The 26,429-nt window shown below is 28.5% G+C and overlaps 1 protein-coding gene across 5 annotated transcripts in view; it reads right to left on the bottom strand.

The window, feature by feature from the left end:
• Nucleotides 1-476: 476 nt before the first annotated feature.
• Nucleotides 477-26,429, bottom strand: part of LOC111690547 (dopamine receptor 2) — a 49,487-nt gene continuing 23,534 nt past the window's right edge. The window contains exons 3-6 of one of the 5 annotated variants that reach the window (XR_006940558.1): nucleotides 13,988-15,930; nucleotides 11,887-11,968; nucleotides 5,945-6,091; nucleotides 3,470-3,708 (exon numbers count right to left, since the gene is read on the bottom strand). Coding sequence is in view for 2 of the 5 variants with exons in the window: in XM_046948626.1 (XP_046804582.1) it covers nucleotides 2,713-3,612; nucleotides 11,887-11,968; nucleotides 13,988-15,609 (2,604 nt within the window). In the remaining 3 variants the exon portion in view is untranslated. Of the gene's footprint in view, nucleotides 3,709-5,944; nucleotides 6,092-9,324; nucleotides 10,481-11,886; nucleotides 11,969-13,987; nucleotides 15,931-26,429 lie in introns of those variants that run through there. The other 4 variants (XR_006940556.1, XR_006940557.1, XM_046948626.1 and 1 more) reach the window with 4 other exon arrangements.

Raw genomic sequence — 26,429 nt, 5'->3', positions numbered from 1 at the left:
ATGTTTTTTTTACACTTAAAATTAAACATAGAAATGTAGATGACAAATTTGTATTTATTCAATTAATTTCAAATTTTTAACAGAAAGAAAACATACAAATTCAAAAGTACAAAGTAACTTTTAGTTGGAAATTCTTTGGTGTTTTTACAGTGATAATTGATTTATGTTTTATTTTTAATTTTTATAAATAAAAAGTTTAAAATTTATTCTTAATTACAAGAGTAATTCAAGCAAAAATGCCAGACTAGACAAATGTTTTATTTATTCGGAATAAATTTGATTTTGCACTTCGCTTGAATTAGTCTTGGGAGGAACAAACAAAAGCGGTTTTCTAATGAGCCTCTAAAAAATCGCTTTGGTTTATATTAAAGTAAATGTAAAAAATTTTAAATAAAATTTATTTAATAATTATTAAATTTTTTAGCTTATTTAAGAAAATAAATAATATTTATGAGTTTTTCTATTTTACAGGAGCACGTATACTAAAATATTAATGTTAGATAATTGTATTATTATTAATTAAATTATTATTATAATTATTATTGCACATTTATACATACATACACTGACTTAGAATAAACATATGTATTTCTGTTTGTTTGTAACTAATCAAATAAATGTGTAACGAAATAAAAATTGAAGGCATGAAATATTGTTTTTCTTCCTTTTGTTCATATGTATGTGTATGAAAACTATAAATATAATTTATTTAGCTATTTTAGTATAATACAAATTATATTTTTTTATATAATTTCTGAATGTATGTATGTGTTTTTGTATTTTTTTATTACACTTACATTTGTACGTTACGAATATACATACTTACCTACATATATATGTATATATTCTAAATCTCACTCATCCTCAGCCACTCACTCATTCATTCACTTTCATTCACATACAGACATTCATGTATTATAATTTTTTTTTTGTTTGTATGTATGACTAGGACTTATATTTAGATATAAATTATTAATATAAAATATGTTTGAGTGTGTGCATGTGTTATTATGTAACATTTACTATAATGCAATATAATGATATATGTATGTTTGTAATCAAATTATTGTATACGAGGGCATGTTGAAAAATCCATTTAAAATCATATCTTGCATACGAATTTGATAAACCACTTTTTGAATTGATTTTTAAGAAGGAAAAATTGACCTCTCTACTGACCAGTTTGTTTGTCTATCTGTTTGTTTATTGGTCTATTCAGTAATAAATTAACAAGTCAATAGACCAGCCAATTGATTTAGTAGTAGTAGTTCGAAAGGACTTTTTAGATAGCCCGTTTTGACAAATATTTTTGTGTTTATTTTGAATATATGCACTCTATTTTTAACCTTATGGGTAACTTTTGACATCATTATGGATCCAAAGTTAAACTTTTCTCCACACTCGTGCACTAACACCAACACACAACCAATGGATACGGAATAATTCATGTGAAGAGATGAGAGAATAAACGATTGTGTAAATGTATGTAAATTATATAATACAAAATTTATCATAATATAATGCGAATTACACATACATATACGTCTCTATTTATTACAATCTACTTATACTGTTACTTATGATAGTTATTTAATACAAATACATATGTACATACATACATATGAATTTACACATATGTATATGACGTTTAGCTGTGTGTATGTTTCTGATTTAAAATATACATTTATTTATAGAGTATTTATTATTTAGTTACTTCATTTAAATATAAAAAAAATAATTAAAGGAACATTTTACAATCTGTTTAAATTTGAACTTTTTTTGTAAGAGTTAATAATGTGTATTTGATTGTTGGTAGTTTTATTTTTCTATATTTTATGTATTTTAATGATTAATATGTATTAATTCACATTAAAGAGTGATTATGTTTTATTTTCTGTTTTAATTGTTTTTTTGTTGTTGTTGTTGTGATAAATAGCAGGTACAAGATTTAACAATATAAATATAACTAATTATATAATAAAAAAAACAAACCTACATAATTAAATCCAATAAATTATAACAATAGTACACACTTTTTTCTTTGCTTTTTCTATTGTTGCTGTGATAATTAAATTCCGCTACCACACGTGTATAACAATTATTTGTTCAGGCTGACTAAACTTTAGTAAATAAATGAACAAAAGTAAATTATATGTGAGAAGGAACGCGGGAGTAAAAGAATCAATAACAGACTTTATTACGATAACGAAAATTCTCTCCGATACAAAAAAAGCTTATTCGATCATGAATGTGATAATTCGGGATTGTTTTCCATTTTAAATATGAAGTACTTAAGAGAATGTAAATAACCAATGACCTAAGGTCGAATTATCACTAGCGATTGAGAAAAAGTTATCATAATCATGGGATTTGATAAATAAAAAGCTTGTGTTTTTACATAGATTAATCAAAAACAAACTCGTTATGAATGTAAACTTATTCAGTAAAGAATGAGATAATTTGTAATGTAATGCACTCCACAAAAGAGTTTTAAAAAATAGGACATTTGTAACGAGATCATTGTTTATCACAGAAAGATTTAATAAATATATACTTAAAACTAAAAAGTTTGAAATTATTTGAGATTATAAAAAAACAAGTAATATTCGCTAATAATTTATTTTCATTTAATTATGTTCTTTGGAAGACTACTTAGTTTTGGAAGAAACTTATAAAAAAAACGAAAATCATTAAACGTTTAATTAACTAACCTTAAGGAACAATGTTATCACGTGTCATAACAGCGGACGAAGATAACGATAACGAGGAATTGGACGATGGACTGGAATAGCGATGTTGATGATGAATGACAGCATCGACGCATTCATCGTCCAGCGGAAGTTTACAAATTTCATCAACATCTTCCACTGTGGTAATTTGACTTGTAACACTTGGTCGCATTTCCAATTTCGGATGAATGTGCGAATTCATTAAATCGACCATGGCAGTTTCATCTTCATCAACAATTGCAGGTGTCGGCGGTGTTGAAGGCGTAATAATTGAAGAAATTGCTGCTGCGGCGGCAGCAAGAGTGTTGGGTGGTGGTTGTGGTAGTGTTGGAGTGGTTGCAATTGTTGCACTACTTGAATTGATAGAATTCGTATGGAATTTTGCGGTTGATAGGAAAGACACCTTGTTTGGCGGTGGTGCTATCGTGATAGGGGTCAAGGCAAATGTGCAATGTTTACTGACACCAGGATGCAGTGGTGTTGTTGCACCACCGCTCAAGTGACCGGAATTGTTTAAATTGCAGGGAGATGCCAATGATAGACTGGTTAAAGATGTTGGCGATACGGATGTTGTGGTTGCCGTAGATAAACGTGATGCACCACCGGCAGTAATGGGTGGTGTTACCGTCACTATGGCCTTGGTGGTATTCGACATCACATTGGTGGCTGCAGTGTAATGAACACCCGAGGATCTTCTCCTTTGCCGGTGGTGGTGTCGATGGAAACTTTGACATCGTGTACAGGAACGTTCGCGTTGAAATTGCTGCTGCTGTTGTTGCTGCAGTTGTTCTTGATGATGATGCGGGTGATGGTGGTGGTGATGGTGTACCACACTATTTCTACCGCAGTTGCTACTCCCACTGCAGGAGCTGCAACTGCTAAGCTGTCGTCACATAATCGAACGATTACCATCAAATTGATTCACCGACGAATAACCAAATGATGTTGAGGCAGCAACCATGGCAGCAGCCACATGACACTTAAGTTGCGGTAAAACAACAACGCACATGACCCAATAGCAAAACACGAACATGCCGCAATCATTGTTGAAATGTCGCAAAAAAAGTCAGCCAGGAAATGGAAAAAGGAAAAGAAAATGTAATAAAAAAAAACAAATTATTAAAATTGTACACCGACTGCAACAGAGAGAATTGAATAAAAACACTGAATATTAACGTTAACAAATGTTTGTACAACATAATAAAAGAATTCAATTAATACGGTACATAAATAAACCATAAATATGTATGTTTGTTGGTTTGTTGTATAAATAAAATCAAATTTAATACAACAATAATTGTAAAGAATTATTCTTTGCCCAACAATGTTTCTTAATTTATGTTCATTTGTGGGTATGTTCGCCAGCTCTTTTGTAATGCTTAATTTTTTATGATTTAATACGTTAATAAATATTTTAAGTATTTAATTAAGTGTGTACACGCATTTTCATTTCGTTGCTAATTTCCATACAGACATTCAATAGAACCGACCAAAAAAATTAATATGCGACCCATTTTATGTGTGAATATTTGAATGTTTGTGTGAGAGTGTTTTTGTTTAATAAATTCCTAGACATAAGTACATAAATATTATGTGATTATTATTATAAATTTAATTAGTTGTTTAGTTTTTCAAACACTGCTTTGTTTGCTCGCTGTAAATTAATATATTTATAGCTTTCTATTAATATATTTATAAACATTAGGGTTTCCTACATATTTTAACTGAAATGAAAAGTAATTTTTTAGGAATATTTTATTTTTTTACCTAAAGAAGAGCATGGATTTTGTAAGAATTTTAAAATGTTGTTATATATGTTCATAAGAATGTAATAAAAATTTTCTTGAGATATCCTAAAAACAATACACATGCATAGTTAGTGCATTGTTTTTAGAATATCTATGTATGTAAAGTTATACTCATATATACACATATTTGACAATGCAAATTAAAAGTCTACAACAATTGCATAAATTTGTTTCATTTGTCACAGTCCATTTAGAATAATTAATATTTTGTAACATTTGTGGTTAATTATTGTTGAATGCTTAATAAGTGCTACTTGGCTGGCGTTATACATTGTTTAAATATTTAAATGAACTCGATTTGTTTTACAAATGCACAATGGGCAATTTTTAAGATCTAAAACGAAAAAATTGCATTTATAAATTTCATAAAATGTTAAAGTAGTTATTATATTTTAGAATTTTTGAAAGCATACATTTAGTTTCTATAATGACAACTGCACATAATTCAATTGCGTTAGTTGAAGTGATTTTCGAAAGAAGAGCTTATATGAATTCTAAGGCCAATTACAAACAGATACGAAAAAATTATCATGACGTTATTTTCTGAAAGAGGTAAGTTTGTATGGAGGAGAGGATCATATTAAACTTATTTATGTGGATTTTTGTAGAGTTACAAGAATATTAAATTAATAATGAGCTCAAAAGCCCAAATGGTGGAGTACAGTTATATATGGCTAGGTAAAATATTGAACCATTTACAACATTCGTCCTTGAGTAAATGAAGCGTTTGTGTTAAATTTGATCAAATTATCTTATAAAAAGTTATGCCGTCTTTTTTGAGTTACAATAACATTTATCATTATTATGAGCTCAAAAGCCTTATTTGATTCTGAGTCAATTGGTATACTTTAATGTACATACATATGTGTAGATCCAACATTTACATATATTAGCACAAACTCAATATACCCTCTCCACTAAAGTGTTGTATGGTATAAAAAGTACCACCCTAATGCATACAAGTGAACATATTAAAAATACGTGGGTGTTGAATGTCAGAAAGTGATGAAGTGAAAAGGCCAAAGGCTTTAAAGATACTTATAAAAGCTTATTAATGTACACATACATATATACACAATATATTGCATAACAATAGAAATGTGTGTGAATATGCATATTTTTTATAAAAAAAATCCTGCATTTAAATAGAACAAACACAGCGGCATTAATAGGAGTGAGCTTAAGAATAAAAATGCAGCAGCAAATACATTGATGGACTGGCAGATTAAATATTATGCCTGACGTACAAACAAAATGGTCATGACTGTGAAATTTATATTTAGAGGAAACAATAAAAAAAAAAAAAATAAAAGTTATTTTTTTAATATTCAATGAATATAGCAATAAAATATGAAAAAATGTAAATTTTGTAAATAATTTGGTTTTAAATTTTTTAAAATGATTTACCGTGTTGTGAGATTGTTGTTCAACTGGTTTTAGCGTGTTTTACTGTGGGTGTTGTCGGTGTAGATTTGTGTGTTTGTAGACTTAATAACTTGTGCTTAAATCTATGTGACCAAAGGCAACTGATTCGCTCGGTGAATGGGCCAAAGGCTAGGAAAGTATTATATATGTTAAATATGTATGTATTAATTGTGTGTATAATTAAGTGTATTAATATGTGTATTTTTCTGGATTTTCACTGGATTTTTTTTTTTTTAAACAACTAATTACTTAAAAACGTGCACAAAAGCTAAATATTTTTATTTAATGCGAAGCTAAAGGAAAATTAAATCAATAAAAAACATTCTAAAGCATTATGATCTTTAAAAGTATAAAATCATGTTAAAAATAAGTTATCACTAATATAACGGTATATGAACGAAAATTGCAGTTATATCAGTAAAATCCACATTATTATTAGTAGAGATAAATTAAAGAAAACAATATTTCACTAATTATGGGTTCTGCATGGTTCTGAATTGCACAAATAGTTTTAAATAATTTAGTATAATGTAAAAAAATAAGGAAATAAAGAAGCCAAATACACTTAGCCAAAGTCATTTATTATCGAACTCAACTAAAACGTGTGAAAATATTGCCAACTAAGTTGTGGTCATCAAACCAATAATTCAAGTTCAATCTAAAATCATAGAGAAAAAGTTCAAACTGGCAAATCAACATTTAAACCACACCAAACTGTTACTAAAAGACCAGGATATCGTTTCAGAGTAAAAGGAGTGGAAAAAAACAATAATCATTTTTTATAGCAAGGAGGTAGAATAGAAATAATACAAAGAGAAAAATTAAATGAATGGATTTCTTGTACATTCCACTTTGATTTTACCCTTTCCTTTCGTCTTTGAATCGATTTTAGCAAATCACGTGCTTGTAAACTAAATACAAAGAAAATGACGTTGCTACAAAACTGTGAAGGAAATGAAAAATTGGCAAAATTCAATCACAGCCAATAATTTATCAAATGAAACAGACATAAACGTACTCACTCAAATACACTCATACTATAAAGACCAGTATATTTTACATATAAAAATCTTTTGACATGTTTTATTTACGAAATTTCTTATATCATGTAACCTTAACTTCTTAGTCTTGGTACTACTGTCTTAGCATTATATTCTTAAATTCTTTATATTAATAGAAGTATAAACTTGGAAGAACTTTTTAAACTGTTGGGTACTGTTATTTACATATAAACTCACATGGACAAATTGTATAGCAATTGCATATGTATTTTAAATCATCATTGGTCAGATGCCAAATCATGGGTTCATTTTTCTCTTTAACCTTTAAAATCGCACAAGACAACATTCAGACAAACATTTATCTTAAGACACAAATTGAAGCAAATAAAAACTGAATTTAAATTAAAGTTCTATAAAGAAATTCATTTGGTTGATTGTTGAATGTGTAAATTAAGGTTCATTTCATCATACTGATTGTGTGGCATATATTTTGAATGTACATACAAACATACATGTATGTATGTTTTTGTACGTTGATGTATTTGGGTATTTTGGTATTTTAATGTTCATGGAAATACTTGTGAATTTAAATACTTTTAAAATCCCTTCATTAAAGGACATAAAATTTAAAGTAAAATTACTAAGAGATTCAGATTTATATTATCACTAAGTTGATGAAATTATGCTAATTTCTAACCTTTTTCAATTAAAAAGTTAATAGAGTGTTAATTAATAGAAACTATTTTAATTATTTCATTATTTTATTCGGGTGAATCCAAAAAAATTTCAAATTCTTCAATTATTAATTAGTCTTCTATTTCTTTTAAATATTTGTGGGCTGAAGTAGGTTAGTTTTCTAATCTGGAACACCAGAGGTGGTAACTAACTAATATTAGTTCAGATTGAAAATGGGCAAAAGGTTCCCTTTGAAGGTTTTGAATTTTTTCAATTTCATTGCATAAATAAAATGTTCTTTGAATAGAAAAAAATTTAAAAAGTTTTTAAAGTTTAATCTATGTCAGTTAGAATCGAACAAACGACCTACGATGTCACATATTAGAACACCTACTGAAGGCGGCACTCTTATTGATTATTTATTTAAAGTCACATGAAAATACAAATTTGTTAAACAAGGATGTCTTCGCGTTGCTATAACGTCTTACATGTGAGTTTTTTTTTTTTTAATTTTAGTACACGGTATCCTGAAAACTTTGGTCTATGGGATTTAAAATTTTGTTAGCCTGTGTAATTAAATTAAATAAATCCAATAAAAATGTAATATATAAAATTGATATTTCCTTTTTGAGCAGCATTAACATTAAATATGTTGACCTTAAAACTAAAGCTTTTCAATTTTTCCTACAATTTTTTCCCAAAAAAAAAAAAAAAATATTTGGAAACTTTAAATTGATAACGGAATTAAGTTTATTATAAGAATATTCAGATATATGTATATTTTTATTAGCCCGTGTGTTATACTAAAATAAAATAATTCTAAAAACAACCTAATGATGATAAAAACAACAAAAATTATAAAAATAAAATTAAATAATAAAAAAATTTTACATTTTACTATTCGTATTCATATAAAAAATAATAAAACAACTGGGTCATTTATTTTAATATTTACAAAAGACAATAAAAATGTCATAAAATATAAAACACACACATACATCTATATATACAGGGACTTATGTATATAAAAACAAAGAGACACACATATGCAGGTTTATCCTTAAACAGGAGCGCAGTAAAACTTTTAAGTTGCACAACTAAAAAAGTAAAATTAATTTAGTTGTGTAAGTAGGTAGTACTACATACATACATATGTATGTATACATACGTATATATACGATATATTATATTAAAATGAAACACAACAAAGTGGAAATTTGCAAAAACGAAAAAGAATTTGACATTTAATAACAAACTACTTTTTTCAAAGACACTTGAACAGTTTTTCGACTTTGTTTTCTCTTTTTAAAGTGGAAGTGGAAAAACATCAACTACGGGAGGTGAATACAGTCTTAAAGGAAACAGTAAAATGACAAATACACATAAACTAATAAGAGAACAGGAATTTAAAAGTGCCAAGAATTGTTGCTATTAGACAAACGTTTGTTGTTTTTGGTGGTTGGTGATGGGTTTGTAATTGAAAACTACTTTTGCTTTTAAAAAATAACGAGACAATCAACAAACAGAAAATAAACAATTATGAATTTATAATAACAACAACAACAACAAGTAAGTGTTTTTCTTAGGAGTGAAATTTTTTGATTCTTGACAAAACCAAGTCGTAAAAGACAACATTTAAACAAAAAAAAGTGAGTGCATTTTTATCGAGAAAAGAACTTTACATACCTTACGAAGCAGATAGGAGAATAGTTGTTTGTGAAAACAGTAGATAAACATAAACACCAAAGTAAAAGACGACGTTGTTGTTGTTGAAATAAGAACTCTTACACACTTTTCACACTAACTTATTAGCAAGAACAAATACAATTCAACATAACGTAGAAAGTTTTTTTCGAATGCATGTGTATATAAGGTGCCTTTTTGATATGTTTGCTTGTATTTTTTTTAAGGAAGTCATTGTTTTTATTTGTTTAACAAACTTAAACAAACAAGACAATAATGATGATGCTACTGATGTTGATGATGATGACAATTACGTCGACAATGATGTTGATGAACAATATGAAGAGTTATTAAGGAAGTCTTTGTCATTTGCCCAATAACACACCACACACACACCAATCGTTAAGAGAAGACGTAGACAATGTGAAAACGTGTAGGATGACAAACAAAATAAAACAACAACAGAATCAACAATAATTCAACCAAATCAAAATCAGGCAACAAAAACTTTATAATCTTCTTATTTTTGTTTTCTTTTCTCGCAATTTATCCCCGTTTCCAACGTTGCATAATGTCGAACCAAGAAGTTGTCTCGTAAATCGCACACATACACACGCATTAGTTCTCTCATTCACTAGCTGCTCACTTTATTTTATTACCGCCTCCGTTGGCTGTGTGTGCAGGAGAATTTATAAATGTTGGCATTTTTCATGGAAAATTTAATTTTAATATGTTTAATGAAAAAATTGCACAAATTGTTTTCCATGTGCATGGAGGCACTCACAGAGTGGTGATGGTGGAGCAGTAAACGATTTTTCTGAAGTATAAACTGGAGAGGAGTGTAGAAAAAGGCCACTAGAATACGAGCGAAAAAGGTTCAATGTATTATTAAAATAATACATCATCTTTTAGTATTTCTTATAGAATATATATTTTTTGTTTTATTTGCCAACTTTTTGTTGTAATATTTGTTGGCCGTTCTGATATGTTACTGAGGATGGTATACGTTGATGCACTGGCGGCAGATGTTTCGTGTTGTGATGTTGAAATAATTTTTCTTTCATTATTACTAAATGTACGTTTGTTCGCATGAATTGTGTCGCACATGTTGGATCCCATGCAGAGAACATGTTGAGTAACATCGTCTTGTAGCGAATCTCTGCAAAGTACCACACACAATTTAAGGATCAAAAAATTGTTCAAACAATTATTATAACAACAAGTAAAGGACATAAAAATACAAATTCACACACACATACATTTACGTTACAGTCTGTCTCTTAGAGATTCAGATGTAGAGAATAATAGAGGACATGTTGGGTTTTATAGATAAAAAAGGATTATAATAAATTCTTGGTGATATCATAGAAAGGTTCAAAAATTTTATACAGACTTTGAGAAATGAATGACAATTTTAATAAATTATTACAATAAAATTACAAAATTCAATTATATTTATATAAAATTTGTATTTATTTTCTGTAAAATAAATAACATTTATAAGTTCAATATTTAACAAAATTAATTAAATCACTTCTAAACTAAAATATAAGTTATTTTTATCAATAAATATTTTTAACTACTAACACAATTCTCAGTAAGAATTGTATTCTCTTAATCATATTGTTCTTAATGCCACTGTGTTTTATTAAAACAAAATTACTTTACAATACTTCAATACAACTCTTAATTTCAAAACTATTCAAAAAACTTTTAATTGTTTTGCTTTGTAATGTTTATATAAAACAAAGAACAATTTCAATTTTAAGCTTAAAACCACTGTGCAGTGTAAGATGTATAGATTATAGAAAATATCACCACTGCCAACAATAGCATCGGAAAAAATTTAATTTAAATAATATTTTTCTTAAAAAGTTGTAACAAATTCATTAAGAAATATTTATTTGATGAAGGTAAGTTTGTCTTGTATTTTTTTAATTTGGTTGCTGAAACTTCTGGAAGTTTGTTTTGACAGGAGAATAACAACTACAGGAAAGCACTTACAAAATGAATTTAAATTTTAAGGGTTTTTCTTAAAAATTATTAATTAATTTTACTTTGTATTTGCTATTTTATTTAATACAAGAAAATTCAATTTAACCTCTGCTTGAGAAAAAGGATTTATTAAAAAAAATAGTAATAAAATACAAGATTAAGGAAAACCAAAGGCACTTAAATAAAATAAATTTACATTTATATCAAACAAGATAAGCAAAAAAAATTAAATTTGGCCAAAAAATTAACGCTTACACCAAGCAAAAAGTAAAACAAGTAGAAACAAAATAAAACAGAGGAGAATTGGTTTATTTACATTAGAAATTATTTAAAATTAACGTAAATTTTGAAAATAAAGTTGTTAAGGCTTTAGGTAATAAACACAAAATTATATACAAAAACAACTCGTCTTCTTATACTCTTGCACCTGTCACTCCCCTGGCCATTTCTACAAAAGGCGAAAATTTTAAAACATTACACACAAATGGCTTCAGGGAGAGAGGTAAGAAGCAACATAAAGTATACATTTTGATGGGATAAAACATAAAGGAAAATCAAAAAGAAACTCACCTGAGATTTTGAACGCATCGTTGGTTGATATTTTCGCCGTATTTTACGTGGACAACATACACACAATATACGCACAAAAGCTCTGTAATTATAAAAACAAATAAACCCCCCGAACAGTATAAAAAAACATTTCTGTAATACTCTTAATATTTTAACAGAGAATATAATAAAAAATGTATATTGAGTGTTAATGTAAATGTATACGTATGTATGTAAACAAGTAAGAAAGCATGAGTATAAGTATAAAAGGATATCAGCTAAAGATTATAAAAAAGTGTTGTTGTATAAAAAATCACATAAAATATTATATAGGTATAAATGCGTAAAAAAATTTGTGTTAAATCACATAATTTAATCTTAAATATTTCCTTGATCTACTTTAAAAATTTTAAGGAATTGTATGTAATGAAGTTCAAATGGGAAATAACTGTTTCCTTTTCGAACTTTCGAGAAGCATGAGCTCAGCTCATGTTACTGTATGAACAGATTTTCAACAAAATCTATATTTTTGAAGAACATTTTGAATTTTTTTTCCTCAAAGTTCTCAAAATTAAAATCGCATGTTCGCTTTAAACAGACTTTTCCGTATCTCCATTGTAATATTCATTATTAGAAATACATTATAAATTGTATTTTTAAATAACAAATATCTTAAATAGCTAAAAGCAAGCAAAGTTTAATAAAGTGTTTAAACAAACTCAGAAACTTCTAATAAATCTTGCAAACGAATAACAAAAATAAACTCATGGCATAACGATACCTTGTAAAAAGTCATTCATTAAATTTAACCTACTTTAAAAGTTTGTAGCTGAAACTATTTGCAACATAAAAAGTATAAATCTGTGTCTACTTAAATGTCATACTCATAATAATAAAATTAGCTCTTGAAAAAAAAACCCAAAAATAAATTTATTCAAATGTACAAATTATACACACAATCACTAAAATTACTTACTACACGTAACACAAGTAAGAAAACAACGATTACTATTGTGGATGTTTGTTCTCCATAACCAACTTTAACTCTAACTCCAACGAAATTAAAGCAAAACAAATAAAACCATAAAAATAAGAACAACAACACAATTGTTGGGGCTTGTAATTTTTTTAGAATTAACTGTTAGACGTTGTTGCCGCAACATTAATAAAGAGTCCCTAAAGTATGCCATTAGACGCATTAGAATATTATGCAAATGGCAGTCAAAAAAAAAAAAAAAACTGTAACGAGAACCCCAAACAAGGACAACGAGACACTGAAATAACATTTCAAAAGAAACTAAAAAAACAACCAAGCAACCACAAAGTTTTCATAGCTGTGATTATGGATGTATATGTTTGTGCTCGTTATAAATATGAAACAAAACACAACAATTATAGCAAAGAATATTAAATACTCAACTCTAAAAGCAACAAATTTCACTACTGCTACAAAGTACACACGATAATGTTATGCGTCCTTACAAAAATATAAAATAACAACGTATCAACATATAGTCGTATTAAACTTCAACACTTTCCCCATGTTTTCCAGTCTGAAACACGTGTATGAATAGGGATGGTATTCCAATTATCAGCATTTGACATTATTTTATATAAATTCTTAACTATCGTACAAATATTTGATTTTGACAGTAAATTCAAGTTATTCCTATAATTCTACCAGTACAATTCCACATTTTAATTAATTTTAAGTCCAATTTTTTATTCAGCATAGGCATTCTTTCCTATATTGTAAATATTGTAAAAAAGAAAAAAAACTTTCGATGCGGTTTCACACCAAGAAACCACAAAGTACTTTTTTCTTTTGAGTGATAATCTAAATTGTGCCTAGAGCATTTTGCCTTAAAGTCTTAAAGAAAACAAAGCTGGCAAAAAACGATACAACAATCTTCTAAATATTTATAAAAACTTTATAGTAAACGACAGTGAAAAAACAATAAAAATCTATACAAAGAAAAACGCAAACCTAAAGATAATGGCTGTTCTTTATATAAAAGGCAATTATGCTTATAAAACAGCAACGAGCATTTAAATGAAATTAGCGGCAAAAGAAAAAAACTGGAAAATTGTCAAGTGTAATAAAAATTTCACATTTACTTACCTTCGGAAATCTCTGCTCCAGCATGCATAAATTACAGGATTCATGCCGGAATTAATCCAGCCCAACCAAGTAACAACCGCTGAAACAATTTCTTCGTGTTCTATGCACTCCATACAAAAGCCTGACAGCAAATTTACAACGAAAAATGGCAGCCAACAAACAATAAACACACCCATGACAATGCCCAAAGTTTTGGCAGCTTTCTTTTCTTTGGCGAATTTTGCCAGTTTGCGAGACCATGAGAAATTCTTGCCGCCCATGTGACGATGCCGTGCCAAACCATTGTTCTGTAATGCCGATAGAGGTTCGTCGTCCGGTTCCTCCGGCGTTGAGGTGGTTGTCCCCGCGGCACTGTGATTGTGGTGCGAAGTGCGGTGATGGTGATGTGAGTGGGGGTGATGTTGCGATCCGCCACTCGGCGCCCCACCCAGCGAACCGTGCAGCGCCTGATGGTGAGAGCTGGTCGAGGGTTCTCGTGTGGTACCGCCACGATGGATACGTAACGTTAACTGTAGTTCACCGGAGGCCATGAGTACCTGTTTGGTACCGATCTTCAGTGAACGAGTTTGTATTACGGCCGCCCTATAAATACGACAATACGTAAATACCATCACGAGTAACGGCAGATAAAAGGATATTGTAGAGGAAAAGACCAGATATCCCAAGTGCTCCGTAAAGGTACACTTGTAGGCAGGCATCTCGCCATCACGGGCTGCACGCCACCACACTATCGCAGGAAAACTTATGGCACTCGAACACACCCATACTGCGCATATAAGAGCGGCAGCTCTTTTTACAGTCATGCGCATAGGATATGAGAAGGGATCTGTTATAGCCCAATATCGATCCAGCGATATTACACAAAGATTGAGTATGGAAGCCGTACTGAAGAGAACATCCAATGAGCGCCAAATATCACACCAATCCGTCCCAAAGAACCAAGTATTCTCCAGCACCTCGTAAAGGGCGGAAAAAGGCATCACAACCAAGCCAACCAGACAATCAGCCACCGCCAGACTTGTAATAAAATAATTTGTGGCTGTATGGAGATAACGCTCCCTTATGACGGCCAAGATGACCAGTGAGTTACCGAACACAGTGGCAAAAGAAAAGAGAAATAGGAAGGACAGCAGGCTAACACGATCATTGGGCAATGCACTGAGGAACTCGCTAAAGTCCGGCTCTTGAGGTATGCTCGTGACGTTGAAGGTTTCCGCGGGTGTGGTAATAGTTTCAACAGGTGTCGGCGAGGTTGAGACTTCCGGAGCGTTTCCACGCTCCAGGAACCCATTGAAGTAGTAAAAGAGATCATCTGAGATATTGAAACTCGAATAGAATTGTGACGCAGGTGTTTGAGTGGTCTCTGCCGTAGACGGCGCTGATGCAGGGCTGTGATTGTCGTTTCTTGAGAAGGCGGGTAAGTTTGATTGCTGCAGCAACAGCTCTGGCGGATGTTGTTCTTTCTGTGCCTGTTGCGCAGCCATATTATGTGCTCTCGGTATGTTCGCGGCCAGTGGTTGTAGCAAGGCGGCATATTCCCAATATGGCACAGATCTATTAGTATTGATAAAGTTGGATGATGTAACGTTTCCAATGCGGCCGATTGCATTATTCATTATCATTTAGCATTTATCTTTTAGCTGGAAATCGTCGTTGTTGTTGCTGTTCTAAACGTGGCTTATTGTTGTATTTTTTTATTTCAATTGGAAGTAACAACAAAACATCTGCCCCAGCATTAGCAGCCCCAATGGCAGCCAATATTGACGCATATGACCATAAAACCAAATATTATGTTACAATGAACTTTTATCGAAATCATTTTTCTTCAATTTCTTCTTGTGATGCTGTTGATGGTGAGTGGTTTGCTTCGTTAAATGTATTAGATTAATTCCCAATTCTACGTTTAATTTTATTTTATTAGTGGCTTTTCAAGATGATGAAATCTGCAAAGATAAAATAACAAAAACACATAAAAATATTCCATTATAAACAACAGTAAAGCTATATTATTAATTCAATGTCTGCACTGACATTATTTGAAAATGATGAAGATGTCAATGATGTGAATCGATGGATGGATGGATGGATGGATGGATGGATGGATGTGAATGTACGAGTGATTATGTTAAGGATTTTCAAGTAAATTTCAACATATCCCCAAGGTTATCCCTTTAGCGTAATTTTTAGTTTGACGTCAGACAAATCTAGACATGTTATTATTGGTAATTTTATATTAGAAAATTAAATCACTTAGAGACCAAATAAAAATTTATAATAGCCCAAACTTAAACAGAATATGTACTTTCAAAATAAATTGATAATATTGCAAAATTCATTCGTAACATTTCTAAGTTTTATCGCAAATATGGCTTCTGAATATATTTTAAATTAACCTAAAAGGTTGATACGTTTGCATATTAATATGTAGACCTTAATATTGTACCAGCATTTAAAATTTTTATGTATAAAAATATATTTTTTTTATTATAATTCTTAACTGCGTCATAATAATTTTCATATTTCGTTTATCCCTAAATTAGTATGTGGGCATAAAGGCCAAAATTAAAATGACATTTTCGTATATAAAATAATAAATTTAATTTGCCGTGTAAAGTAAACATTTATGTATTATTTTATGGATATTCAGACACCAAACAAAACTGTAGGCCAAAAAACACTATGCAACGGAACCTCCCACGATTCAACCATACAATTTGACTGAAAAACTAACGAGCAAAGGCATAAGCAAGTGAAATTTTAAATTAAATTAAAAAGTGGCAATTCTATGCTTAAAATGAAAAAAGAGTAGTATATTCATATATATTAACAGTAGGGTAGACTCGATTTGTATGGTGAAGAATACGATGTTCTGTATTGATGTTTCCACCGAAAATTAATGTTTGGTTCATTTTAAGAAACCAATACTTAAACATGTTTGTCCTATGGTCAATATTCGGGAGGATGTAGTTAAGTTTTTAAGGTTTTGATAATTATTTCAACCTTGAGAAAGATGCGTTTGCAATGGTTTGGAAAAAATGTTTTTTTGTCGTAAAAATCAGCCAACCTAATACATTAATCTACATTAATATTTGTATACAAACTAAAATGCAGTTAAATCCAAAATTGTTCTTACTATTTAATATAATTTTACCTTTTACAGTTAAAAAGAGTTTTACTGGTAAAACATTTTTTCAGGAGAAATTTACATTAATTTCAAACTTTAATTTCGATTATTTACTTTCACAATACGCATATCAAGACATAAAAAACTATATAATCTTTTACGAGACAACAATTTACTCTAATACATATCAATATTTTTTTTGAAAGCCACTCTAATGTAAACCAAACTTATACATTTTAATCCTTGTAAATACTTAAAATACATTCATACTTCTAATTCATTTGTGATAGTATCCATGATGTATAAGCTAAACTTGTTCTCTGTGTCATTCTCTCCCCCACCTCTCTTCTTTATAAATGCAGATATTTCCTTTATGTGATTAACATTTAGCCTTCCCATAGTTTAGTGCATTTTTGTAAAAACTTTTCAGGTTGTAAAGAACGTACATGGACTGATGTTAAAAAGATTACTGCATTTTTTTCTTAAACATCATTATCATCTATTCCATAAATACAATTCTTTCCATTAACCTTTCGAAATTAACTTTTGCTAGTATTTCTATTTTCCTTTTGCAACCAGAACATATTTTTTTTTTAAAGAATATTTTTAGTAAATGGATTATCACATATCAGTGAACATTACATTGTAAAATCCCTTTAGAAATTGAAAATCTATGTTTTCTATATGCAACTTTTACAATATGCTGCAAATAATATTGTGGTTTCGCTTTAGATAATATAAAACTGAGTTTTCTTATCCGTTATTTTCCGGTTTCCTGATATTAACTACTGCAGCGCATTTATGTTATCCTGCGGCGTTTAAAAATCACAATTAAGTGGGAATTGTGAATGCGATTGATTGTGTGTTAACGTTGGTGTTGCTAACAATATATAGACCATATTTCGATATAACTTATCTTCATTATATTGGACGAACATATATTTTTACGAGAGAGAAAAAATGCCAGCCTCTAAGGGAATTATTATCCAGCCAATATGGTTGTCACTAATAAAGTTAAAAATACTGTAACATTAGACGAATACGAAATATATATTTGTGAGCTGTAAGAGATTATGTTCGCATGACCAGCAAATTGTACACAATCATACTTAGATATATTTACAGCTTTTGCTGTAAATTTTCTTTTTGTTTTTCTTTTCTTTGAATTTATTTAAGAATTTAAGCAACTTTGGAATTACTTAAAATATGATTTATTTAATGCCTTTAAAAATTCAGAGATTTAAGTAAATATTTTGATTTTTGTTTACTTTTTTATTTTATAATTTTTAGATGTAGATGGAAAGATATTATGCGTTACTGGCACAAAAATATTGGTCCCAATTCTATTTCAAAATATACTTGTACTCACATAAGAACTTACATTGCAATGACTACTACATACCGCCTGAACTACTAAGAAGAAGTCTAGTAATTACTTTTTCGTTTGGCATTTTGCTTCCAAATGTTGATTTTTTATAAAAAAGGAAAAAAATGTTGTCAAAGCTTAAAATCGTAAAAAACTTAAAAAAATTGGTATTTTACCTTTTTTCCCCTACTATACGTATACTTAATATTTGTAGTATCAAAAAGTCATTAACACGTATACGTACAGGTGTTGTTTATAAAAGCATGAAATTTTTTGTTTTATATGTTCAAAATTTTGAAAGGTCCAAATGTCTTCGGAATAAAAGATGTTTAATATCATCACAATCGGTCTATTGATAAAAGAAATATTAGTAAAACGATCGCTAACAGACGCACAGATACATTTGTATGTATCAAATATTATTAGTTGTAACCATTGTCGTTCAATTCATTTGTATTATACAAACTATTCAGATTATTACGATACGAGTATCACGTAAATTGTTTTATTAATAAAAAAACCATAAAACTTAGTATTAAAGAAGTATATAAACAACAAAATGATACAAAAAAGTGTTCAATCTACAAATTAAATACTACAATCGCTTTTAAATGTTCGAGTATTAGATACAAATATAAATTTTGTTTTTTTATGTTTATCATCACCATTATCATTCATCATCGACACGCAAACGTTACGAAACGCTACACAAACTATCAAGAGTAAAAGCACGGTAAAGAATTCGAAAACATTTTAACTAAAAGTACATTAGATTATTTTGAGTAATTCTCAAAACATGTAACAATATTTAACTAATGTTAGTTGACAAGTTTGGATTAAGCAAAGAATCAGTTTGGGTGGATGTTGATTTAAAACTCTTTTAATAGTGAACAGGACTAAGAAACCAATAGGAAGTATATATTTTTTAGCTAAATAAATTGCTGTTTCCAGTTTTAGTTTAAAAATTTTACCTTAAAAATTCCACCGTGCACATACTCTATGAAAATTTGTGTAAAACATTAATTTGTATGAGCGTGTTCGACAACTTAGTAACTATTAGTCAAAAGAAAAGCCATCGTGTCACTTATTCCTCTAATATTTTAGTATCATTTTTATATTAGCAAAACCAACAGATGTGGGAAAAATAAACAAAATATCAAGTTTTTTCCTACCTAAGTGTATGTGTCTCTATGTAGGTTTTTGAAAACATGACATAATAAAATGGTTGGTTTGCACCTCGACGGCGGAAAGAGAAAGGTACCGTGGTACGATAACCCGCTGCTGGTCTTGACGATGGATGACACGACTGTCATTTGTGTAAACAATTAAATGTTTATACAAAACAAAAGTAGAAAAAATATTTATGGGAAACCAGATACAAGGATACGGAAATTGAGACATTGATGTAGGAAGACATATGTATATACGTACATTAGGGAGACAATTTTTTGGAGTAAAAAAGATTTCAGTTAAATAAATTGAATGGGTGCTTAGAAATCTTAGAATAAAGTGTTTAGTTAGAATATACTATTTGACAGGACTTATCTAAAAGAACTTGCTCCAAATTATTTCATTTCACAAAGGATATATTTTAAGTTTTATCAACCTTAATTTTTAAAGCTTTTTCGAAAGTTTGCATAACCATGCATATTTTTAGGATATTTTATTTCTTAAATAGACTAGATATATACAAAACCCCCTTAATCTTCATGAAATATTTTTATAGTAAAACTTTAATGTTTAGTTTACTTGTATACCACCCTAATAACCACATAAGTACATACATTTGTATAAAAGAATTAATGTAAATAAATTCTCGTATCAACACCAACGATTTACCACAAAGTAAAACCAACAAATGATTTAAATACGATGAATCACTGACGCTTGTATTTTCTCGGGTTTTTCATTCTGATTGTAGAAGCAAACAATATTTTGCAAAAAACATGTATATCTAAAAAGCAAATAAACAAACGTAACCGGCAATTTAGTTAATTCCTCACTAAGAAGCCAACCTGCCAAACCAGGTGGTGTTTTTATTCGAGCGTGCCTTTTGCAAATTCATTCTATTTTTTCTTCTTTTCTTTAAAGAACTTCAAGTGTTATTTATTTATCATTTCTCTTTTGTTTTTCTTTATTTTTGCTGTTTAAGGATTTTGCAATTTACTTTTATTTTAGGTTCGTTTAGTATTTATTTAGCACGCAATCATCGTGTTTTTTTTATTTTTTATAAATTTAACAGAAATAAATTTAAGGTTTGTCCAACATACCAGATATTATCAGCGGTATTATGGTTATAGCGGTATTATAATGGTTAGAGAAGTTTGCCAACACTTGCTTGGTAACAATTAAATATTTACACAAGAAAAGAACAAATTAATGTGAATATTGCAGACATACAGCGCGATTTAATAGAGAAGAAGTCATTTAATAAAGTGTAAATGTAATGTGTAAATATTAGAAATAATGTAAGGGATACATGCTAGACTGTAGTGTTCTTTTAGTGGAATGTTGTCGTATCTTTTTATACATTTCAATTTTTTTCTGAAAATCGCCTATTTAAAAATTTTACACTTAGATTTGATAAACCATAATATTATAATATGTGTTTATAAATTTATATAAATTTTAGTTTTTAAGTAGTTTTGGTTAGATTTTTTGAAATATTATGTAAGTAAAATATGTAATATTAATAACAACTTTTCACTATCTTTGGAGTTCCGTGCACAATTCATTCTAAATTAACGATAATATTCTGAAAATGTGTAATATAAATTTAATTATTTTGTAAAGAAATAAAATAACACTAATTATTGATTTCAAATGAAAAGAAATATTATTTTTACAGCATTGACCTTTAGTTAATAATATTTCATTTCTATCAGCAGCTTTAATCTTTAGGTTAAATAAAAACATGTGTCCTAGAAAAATTATTTTGTAATTTTTTCCCTCAGTGTAATTCGTAAGGACTTGTTATGAGTGTAACTAATAATAGACGGTGTAGTATAAATGGAAGTGTGTATTAAGCAATAATAAAAATAACCTTAAATGACCCTACATTCGTATGTAATGACATTGTTAAATGTTTCCATTATGAGTGAATGACGGACTGAATGAATAACTGAAAAAATGGCTGCACGCATGTATTTATCTCATTGGTTGTTTTTGGGTCGATTACATACAAACAGACATATTAGCACTTGCAATGGAATGGAATATAATTCAAAACGTATAGACTGGACAGGACGCGGTGGATCATTTACAGCTCAACACTTTAAACAATAAATTGTTTTATGTGAATAAAGTGATTTGCCGCTATTTATGTTTGTATGTATATGTGCGTGTTGTATTTAGTTCAGGGCAATAACTTTGAATGTATAATGGAGTAATTAGTAATATAAGGATTAAAAGAACTAATTTAAACTAAAGTGATTTGTAGCAAATTTAATGCCATAAACATATTTAGTTAAATTATCTAAATATCTGATAATTTTATTATTCAAACGATAAATTGACAGTTTTTATAGAAGAATTATTTTAACCAGAAATATATCTACCGATTAAACGATAATCGAATGTTGATTTTTATTTTTTAACATAATAAAACGGAACAGTTCCATAGATCAAACCAAATCAAAATTTTTGCATTTTTTAATCACTTTTTGATCATAATGAAGTCATGTGATTATCGAAATTTTTTTCTTTTTTGTGAACTCTAAACGAAGATGAAATCAAGCCTGTCTTTATGTTTTAACATTTATTAAGAAGTCTGTGAAAGATCTCTTAATAATTATAACAAATAACAATATAAATTAATGATATGACTTCTAAAATATTCTAACCTCTAATTATCTTTTTATATAGCTTAATTAAGAGATTTGTTCATTTTTTCATCATTATATTTACCTGCAAAAGTGAACTCAGTAAACAAGTGTCAACAAAATGTTAAATTCATAATAAACAAACCAAACCATAAAACTAATTATAGATGACAGAGTAAAGGCCAAATCAAGACGGACGGAATGACATTTCAAATCTACTCTTCCAGTGAAGTTCAACGAAAGGAATTTGTACAATTTATATAGACATTTAGAGAGGATACCAGGAAATAAAGTCAAACAATCAAACACAACAATATAGACGCTAACTAGAAAAATGAAATATAAGACAAAACCGAAAAACTAAATGAGTGGGAAGAAGAACAATAGTAAAATCTAACAATTGAGAGGAAAAATACACTACAAACTCATACATCTACACAGCGTATAAGGCAACATCCGTTAAGGAAACAAAGGCAGTTTCCACTTACATCCGGTAACAAGAGGGGTCAAATAGTTGCCAATGTTGGAAATGAAAAGTTTTGCTTTTTTTTGGGAAAATAATAACACAACAGCAATAACAACGACAATCATAAAAAGGTATTTTGTTGTCATATACAACATTTCCGACCATAAAAAACAACAACAGCAACAACTATAAAAATATTTTATAAACTTAAGAAGCCCTCAGTTTCAGTCAAACAAATCGCAAATACAAGTCAAAACACAGCTAGTGGTTGGTTGTACGACTGGATGGTTGGTTGGTTTGCCAAAACTAACATTTCCCAAAACACAAACACTCTAACAAATGTTAAACAAACAAAAATTGTTTAGAACCATAAAAAAATATCAAAAAAGAAATATCCAATGATAAAATGTAAAGAAAACAACAAGCAAACTAAATAATGGTACGAATAAGTAATAATATTTGTATAAAATTACAAAATTTGTAATTTGTAATTCTATACAATTTATTTAACTGTTTATGAGTTTGTTTATTTGTCTTTATTATTTATATTTATTTGCTGTTTTATTATTTTTGTCATACTTTCTTTTTCTCTTTAAAGAAAATATTTTTCTTTAATTTCCCGCGTAAATTGTGCCAGGCTGTCTACAGCAAATAACCACACTCAGTGGGTTATTTGCTGTAGAAATAATTTTTTATGATTTTTTATCAATTGTTTTTCTTTTAGCGCATTTCTGCTGTTAAATTTTTATAGCATTTTCATTTAAGAGACAATTTATTTTCAAGTATATTAAAATTCCATTGATTGCAGATGGAAAATCGAAATGAAAATAATGAAATGACATAAATAATATAGAAACATTTGTATAAGTATTTTTTTCTAATTTTATTCCTCATTTCATTTTTGTAATGGTAGCATTAGCATTTGATCGTAATACAAATACATTTTAGGGGTTTTAAGATGAAAATTTAACGACACAAATACTTTAAGTACAATTATTAGAATTTTTGATTATCTACGTAAACTACGGGCCGATTTTGCTAGTTTTAAATTTGGAAATTCTTGAAAGTATGTACGATAGTATTATATAAGACGTGCTTATGGGATTTATTTCAATAGATATACAGATAGAAGGAAATCGCCTAATCGTTGGAAAACTGTATTGTAAAAATTACAACTGGACAATAAAAATACTTAATAAAAAAAATAATTGTATACAATGTAGTTACTTTTTTGGAACCTTTTGCATAGTCAATTTTATTCAAAACAATCGACAATGCCGGTTCTAACAAACGTATATATAGCTGTTTTAAGTTACCCAAAGTAAAACCCCACTTCACGAAAAATATAAAACAAAACATACCCCTAATAGTATTTTTGCAATTTAACATAAGTACATTTGCAAACATTCATATGAACTAATATATTTAGTGATAGTATGATAATTTCAGAGTAATAACCAAATGGCAAAGTCACGTAGAGAAAATAAAGAAAAAATACACATTCATCACTCTGGATAAATCAACAAGAAGTGAAAAAAATATATATCACTAAACAATAAAAAACAAGGGACATAAATAACACAAACAAAGTGATACCATAAGTGTTACATATACATACTGTCTTAGTTACTTACTCACTTACATGCCATTTACTTACTTGCCACTTACTGAACAAATACATAAATAAAATGTGAACGCGTGATGATTTTAAAACATGCCACCACAAGCCACAATTTTACACAGCATTCATAGACATCTTAAAATATAATTCACTGCCAAAATATTTGACAAGTAAGAAAAAAATAGTCCTTAGAATATAGAAAATTATAAGCAAACCAAATCGACTTGATGAAAAGCTACATTAACAAAACTGGTGTGTATCTTTATCCAATAAATGCCCAGCAATCACTTTTATAAGCACATATAAGCTGATATGTAAGTTTTTTTTTTATTTTTGGAGTTTTATTTGGACATGAAACAACAGAGCAGTGGTGTTGTAAGTCAGCAAACTTATGAACTGAGATATTTTGTGTGCACTTTTTTACTACGTTTAACTCATATTTATATGTACTTATATAAGTAGTTACATCTAAGCGAACTTGGTAAGTACCAGCCTTAAATGTTGCTGTGTTAAAATAATGAGTTAAAATGCTAATGATTAAGTAGTAAAGAGCGGTTTTTGCTTTTTTTTAATCAGTGGTTAGCAAAAATTTTCATAAGGAACAGAGAGTAAAGTAGCAAAGTAATTTCAAATTCATGTCTCAGCTACAGCAACTAACAAAAAATATTTTTTTTGGGCTTCCAGAGAAATTGGAAAGACTTATACAATTTCCACAATTTTATTAACACTTGACAGTCTTTCGTCAGCTTACAAAACTTTTATTACATTAACAAAATATATTAGTATTTCAATGATCTTTTATTTACCATCTTATGATTGGAGAGGTGATAAAACCGAAATTTTTCTCTGTGCTTTTAATGTCATTTGTCTATACAATTGAAATATTAGTTTGTAATAAAACAATTGTATGGAATTTGTACAAAATAAATTTATATAATACAAATTATTGTATTTCTAGCAAATTCTCTGTTTGTGTGGGTGCACAAAATGTTTGTATATAATAGAGGCCTATTAGCGTATCTGAGTGACAGTTTATAAAATTACACAATACAACATTGCTTTCAATGAGACATTTTTTATTTACATATTTCTAATACAAAAAAAAATAAATTAAGAAAAATTGACAACGATAAATTAATTTGGAAAGTATTTAAAGTTAATTTGTTAAAGCAAAAAAAAATGCAAAATCGATGTAATGAATATTGATATGCAAAACATATTAACTTATTGTTGTTTTTAGAACTAAACAATAAACAATACATTTATTTTAATATTATTTTTTTACTTCTCATTAAAAGTAATAAAATTTGCAACAGTTTCTCTAAATGCGAAAGAACTTTCTTACAACAACAAATGTTCACTTTTTTTCTTGTTTTCAATATCTAAATAGAAAAAATTAATAGTTATTTTTTTATGTAGGAAAAATAGCTATTGTTTATTAAGAAAAATTTATTAATCATAAAATCCATTTCTTAAAAATTCTTAATTTTAATATTTACATATAACATACAAGTTAACGAATGTGACCCAATTTAAAGATAACATATTTTGAATATAAAATTTCAATTTTGTGTATTATTTAAAGTTAAATTCATTTGAATTCTTTTTATGTATGGTTCAAATCTAAAACTTTTTAATTAAAATAATAAAAATGCTTTATCTTTAACAAAGGCATATATTTTTTTTAAATATAAAAACAACTAAATAAATTTTATACAAACTTACAAAGTACCCAACAAAAACTTTTATTAAGTACTTACTACAAACGCTTGCAAGTAAGGAGAAAATGTAGTCGTTGTAAATCGTATGAATAATCGCAATCTACACGATATGTCGTAGTCATTGAAAAGTAATTATAATTTAAAGTAATTACCCAGTTTTTGCTGGTTACGTTTCAATTAAATATATTGTTTATTGAATAATTTTAATTTTATGTTATTGGTATTTTTTTTCCTTTTTAAATTTTATTACAAACATATTTTATAAACCAAATGTTACAATATAGAAATTTTTAATTAAATGTATTTATTTATTAAATGTAAAT

This window comes from Lucilia cuprina, chromosome 4 (genome assembly GCF_022045245.1).
Source record: "Lucilia cuprina isolate Lc7/37 chromosome 4, ASM2204524v1, whole genome shotgun sequence".
Lineage (NCBI taxonomy): Eukaryota > Metazoa > Arthropoda > Insecta > Diptera > Calliphoridae > Lucilia > Lucilia cuprina.
The sequence above is the reverse complement of the archived record's forward strand: the minus strand, read 5'-3'. Positions and strand labels throughout refer to the sequence as shown.